The 5,652-nt window shown below is 39.7% G+C and overlaps 1 protein-coding gene across 1 annotated transcript; it reads left to right on the forward strand.

Moving 5' to 3' along the window:
* Window positions 1–817: 817 nt before the first annotated feature.
* On the forward strand, window positions 818–3,981 carry six2a (SIX homeobox 2a). The gene is made up of 2 exons (XM_077613310.1): window positions 818–1,484; window positions 3,615–3,981. Exons 1-2 carry the CDS (start codon window positions 925–927, stop codon window positions 3,979–3,981), a joined length of 927 nt encoding a protein of 308 aa, XP_077469436.1. The 5' UTR covers window positions 818–924.
* The last annotated feature ends 1,671 nt before the right edge of the window (window positions 3,982–5,652 follow it).

The following is a 5,652-nucleotide window of genomic DNA, read 5'->3' on the forward strand; positions in this document are numbered from 1 at the left end:
TCTTGTTTATTCAGCTGTTGGAATTTAATAAAGTCAAATGTGATACATTATGCTGGTGTAGCTGAGATATTTGTCTAATTTTCTTTTCTTTCGATTCTCACGTATTTACTGATTCTCTCTAATTATTATTTTTTCACCACAGCACAGTGTAAAAATGCATTTTTAACCAAAATTTAAACTCACCAAACATCGTCAAAACCGACAGCAAATATGGAATTGGTGGTAAATTCATATGCACCAGTGATAGAAAAATATGATTAAACGAAATCAGCCACTGTAAATATTACTTCAGAAAGACACATTTCCCCATTTGGAAAAGTTCCACAAGATCCACGGCCCTTTTCTGTCTTGGTTCTTTTTCAAATGAACATCCAACGTCATTTTCATCGATTAGTGCGCACTGTGAATCCTCTGTGCAGAGCCCACGTGCGCGCGCCCGTCGCCACGCGCTCTTTGGCTCCTCCAGGTGTCTGTCAAAGTGAGGTGAGCGTCATTTTTTAAAAGGATTTAGGTGCGTGTGCGCAACATTTGCAGCGGTGGGCGTGATGGACGGGAAGCTACCTCCACCTCCACGCGCGTCAGGTTACTTTTTTTTTTGACTGACAGCGTCACCATGGCGAATAATTCCACGCCGGGTTATTGTCTCGTCCGCGCCGTCCCCGGGCTCGAGTGACCGACCAATCAGACTCCACGTCCGCGCGTGTTTGCCAGCTTGGAATAATATTTTTAAAAGGGAGTCCCGCACCAGCGTGGAGAAGCCGGAGGAGGAGGGGAAGGCTGCAACAACTTTTTTCCACACTTTCTCGGCAACTTTGGATAAAGAAGTGGGCTCCGTTTTTTTTCCTCGGGGTTCATGGCTGGAGTGGAGCGTCACCTCATGGGCTTTCCTCGCTGATTGCAAAGTCTCCCACGAGCTTCTCCACCATGTCCATGCTGCCGACTTTCGGCTTCACGCAGGAGCAAGTGGCGTGCGTGTGCGAGGTGTTGCAGCAGGGCGGCAATATCGAGCGCCTGGGCCGCTTTTTGTGGTCCCTGCCGGCGTGCGAGCACCTCCACAAAAACGAGAGCGTGCTCAAAGCCAAGGCGGTGGTGGCCTTCCATCGAGGTAACTTCCGCGAACTCTACAAGATCCTGGAGAGCCACCAGTTCTCGGCGCACAACCACCCCAAGCTGCAGCAGCTGTGGCTCAAGGCGCACTACATCGAGGCGGAGAAGCTGCGCGGACGGCCGCTGGGCGCCGTCGGCAAGTACCGAGTGCGCCGGAAGTTCCCCCTGCCGCGCTCCATCTGGGACGGCGAGGAGACAAGCTACTGCTTCAAGGAAAAGAGTCGCAGCGTGCTGCGCGAGTGGTACACGCACAACCCTTACCCGTCCCCGCGGGAGAAGCGAGAGCTGGCCGAGGCCACGGGACTCACCACCACGCAGGTCAGCAATTGGTTCAAGAACCGGCGGCAGAGGGACCGCGCAGCTGAGGCCAAGGAGAGGTGAGCGCACCCAATTGGCCTTTGCAAGCTTCCATGGCTTCATTTGACATTGTAGATCCAATTTTCTAATTTAGGCCTTTATCAAGCCTTACTACACTGCGTCACTTGACATCAAACCGTATTCTGATAATGATCAGAAAAATAAGTTTAAGTTTGCCTAACTTTGAGGACACCTGGCAACATCTGCGTACAGTATGATATATTTATTATATTTATATTTCACCATCACCGTTTGGAAGCATCTTCATAATAATGCAAACCTTTTACGTTGACCCCTAAATGTGCAGAAATTGCGATTTTGAATTTTTACCTATAACGTGTCACAAACTTTTATTTTAATAAATAATAAACAGTTGTTATATATATATATATATATATATATATATATATATATATATATATATATATATAATGTATCATATATACTTGATGTGTCTGACATAAAGGATCTCAATTGCAAGATCTGCATTAGTAATATTGAAATAATATAAATAATATTTTACCACTCCATGAGATTCCAATAAAATCTGCCCAACCTATTTTGGGTATTCACTCTAAATTTAGGACCCCATCACAAATGAATCGCTAAATGACTCCGAAATTTTCATAATAGCCACATCTATTGCACAAACATCAAAAAACATTTACTGTACATTCCCTTTTGTAATACCCATAACAACAATTGCTAGAAAAGCTCACTTGGGACTATTTTGGGTCTGACCATTAATTTAGGAACCCTGCCATATAGGAAATTCAATTACTACTCCCAACAGTCAACTGAATAATTGTACAATTTTCTTTTAACATGACATAGCTGCAATGCTGCCTTTGCCAAAAAGAACACTACCCAAAAACATAACCACATTCAGCTTTGTTTTAATAATACTTTGGAAATATATAGACTTTTATTTTTAAGTGATTGTGCTTTTTCATTACTTTGAGAATAAATGAGAGAAATTAAGTAAATAATTTATACGTGCGTGTGTGTTTGTGTGTGTGTTAGTGTGTGTGTTCATGTCAGTATCATAACAATATTGGTAAGTTTGAGTCATGCATTCTCTCTGTAAGACTAAAAATATAAGTTATTTCCAATAAGTTTCAAAGACACTCCACTGAAGCTTTCTATGAGAAATTAAATGATCTTATTGAATTGCAGGGAATGAAAGAAACCGAAATAACTGGACACACTGCTCGTGATAAACATATAACTAAAACGTATCTTTTAGGTTTAATAACCACACGTGTCCTATATAATTTTGGCAAGCAGAAGATATAGAGAGAAGGGGGGAAAACAATATTTCTATGTATCCTGCCGATCACCACAAGAAAACATTTTTAACTTGTGTGTGTGCTTTCCAAGTGAAGGAAGACATGTTGCTGTCAGGTGTTGCTCGGTGTCTTCTTTCACCCCCTGGCCACTAATTCGAGGCTGAAAGCTGCAAATAAATCATGTCTTACACAGCGCACACAGAGTAACCATGTGAATGAGGGGACAACTTTTCATTTGTCCCTTCTAAAAACTACTTTTTAAACCCAATCCAAACCTAAATCTCATTAAAACATGTCATCATAAAGTATACGCTAAATATATAGTTTTTTGTTGCAAAAAATATTATTGCAGTCTTTATTTTGTAAGTACTATAAATAACATGGAAGAATTGATAGCTGAATGAAATATACAATCTTTTTCTTTAAAAAAAATCAGTGCATGATCTTTCTTTTTAAAATGTATTGATTTCATTTAATTATGTAAGGTAAAAATCTAATATAAAATACATGTTTTCACTTTGAGTATACCTATTTTTATGTTATTTGAAATATGTATAACGTCTTACTACAGTCGATGAAAATTTACGAGCCGTGACAAAACTTTCCACCCCCAAAACAACATGCATGCATTATTAGGTGAATAAATGAATGTGATTTGTTAGGGGTGATGATTGCGTTGAAACACTGTAAAATGTCTAATTTGCGTCTTCCATTATTTCAGAAGTAGTGAGAGCATGCTCGTACTTGACATGTATTCAATAATTGTAATATTATTTTTGCACTAGTGTTCACGAGATGGATACGTTTTGTTCAGTCTTTTTTAAACGTTCCAAAGTATTTACCACACTTATCTGCTTGCAGGGAAAACAATGAAAACTCAAACAACAGCAACAACAATAACAGCAATTCTCTGACTTCCTCCCTGAATGGAACTAAAACTCTTTTGGGAAGCTCAGACGACGACAAGACGCCGGCGGGCACACCCGATCACCACACGTCCTCGAGCCCGACGCTGCTACTCGGATCGGGCGGCGGTCAGCTGGTCCCCTTGCACGGCCTTGCTCCCCCGCCCGGGCCCAGCGCCATCCCGGTGCCTGTGGGCGGCGGGCCAGGAGGAGGCGGCAATCCGGTGCACCACCACCATCATCACCATCACCACCACCACCCGATGCACCACGACTCCATACTGAACCCTATGTCGTCAAATTTGGTGGACTTGGGCTCGTAGAGCAACAATTTGGAGTATTTTTTTTAACTCATTTTTGCCTTTTCATTATAGAAATGTGCCAGTGGAGATCTCTCTCTCTCTCTCTCTCTCTCTCTCTCTCTCTCTCTCTCTCTCTCTCTCTCTCTCTCTCTCTCTGTCTCTCTCTCTCTCTCTCTCTCTCTCTCTCTCTCTCTCCTCTCTTATTTTTTTTATTTTTTATTTTTTTTTAAAGAAAGCACTTACAAGGGACGACATTTTCTCTTTGATTGGCAAAAAAAGGTGAGGAGGGTCCATTGGAAAGCAAATGAACAGTATTTTAGTTAAATATAAATTGTTCCAGATTGTTGAAAACAATAATAATAAAACGTCTTAATTATTTTTAATCATTTTCCTAGGTGGTTTAGATTGTTTTTGTTTGTTTACAGGGTTGTCTAAAAGAGCCCAATTTTTGTTCTTGGTGTTGTTTTTATTTTGTTGAAGCAGGGAGTGAGTCAGTCAAAGGGAGTCCTCCTTGAGTGTCTTATAAGAAGCAGTCATAAGATGAAATGTCTTTTGAATAAACTCTTGATATTATAATGATTATTTTTACTATCATTTGGAGAAAATGAGGACTGCATGTGAAGTTGGCATGATGAAGCCTAAAAGAAATCGCTTATAGTTTCATATACTGTTTACAATAAAACACAAGAAATGTGCATTCAGTTGGACCATTTCTTTCATTCGATGCTCTTATTACTTTCAAACTGAATAGAAACAAGAAATCATTATATTTTTTTATGTCTATTTTATTCTAGTATATTTGGTTTCATATAGGAAAAAAAAAATACCAAGTTTAATTCCAAGGGTTTTGTCACATTAAGTCAAAAGTTTTAAAGCAATCTCTATTGAGTGCAGTGGTAAAATCATTTTTCAAAAGGTAAATATAAGTGCCTGGTGAAATAATGCGTATATTATATATTGGTTATTTTTAATTAAACCTGGAGAAATTGAGCAGGATTTCCCGATAAAATTGCTATTGTTTTTGTTTTGTTTTTTTTAATCGAGGACTACTTTGTCTGAAAAAAAGAACTTTTCCAACTCGTTTCGTAATGTTACAAATAGTAAAACCACAACCCCTTGCAATATTGATTTCACCAATATATTGCCTCTTAAAAATGTCCATATTGTCTCATAGTAGGAGACACAAGCATTAAAAAAAGATGTGTCCTAAATTTATTCTCTTACTCAAATGGACCCTTAAAGGCCACATAGCAGAACCACAAAAAAACGATTCTCTTGTGCAAGTAATGACCATTAATGCCTTTAATCAGGGTCCAGGATAAAACGTCAAAAGTTGACAATTGCATGCATGTTATTTTCTGTAATTGTCGAGCTGCTCCGTCCATCTTGAGATTCTAAAACGAACTGCAACCAGATAGTTTGAGTAGACTTTTTGTTTGGTCAGTGTCAGGTGCAGCATGTAGTGAGTAAGTAGGCAACATTCTAGTGTAACACATTACTGGTCCCAGTGGGAAAGCTCTTCACTTAGCTCTCCATCACAGGGGTCAGCGGTCAAACGTTTATAGCAAGCAGATTCCATTAAGTGGCAAGAACTTTGCACTGACTCTGTCCCGCTCAGTGTTCACAAAGAGAATAAATATATAATTATCAAATTATGATGTTGGAGGAAAACGTATTTAAATTATTTGCAAG

Source organism: Stigmatopora argus, chromosome 11, assembly GCF_051989625.1.
Source record: "Stigmatopora argus isolate UIUO_Sarg chromosome 11, RoL_Sarg_1.0, whole genome shotgun sequence".
NCBI lineage: Eukaryota > Metazoa > Chordata > Actinopteri > Syngnathiformes > Syngnathidae > Stigmatopora > Stigmatopora argus.

Bases quoted from the DNA above. Each gene is read 5' to 3' on its own strand.
- six2a (XM_077613310.1), top strand. From the start codon at position 925: ATGTCCATGCTGCCGACTTTCGGCTTCACGCAGGAGCAAGTGGCGTGC. The intron at 1,485-3,614 runs GTGAGCGCACCC...ATCTGCTTGCAG, and splicing joins GCAGCTGAGGCCAAGGAGAG to GGAAAACAATGAAAACTCAA.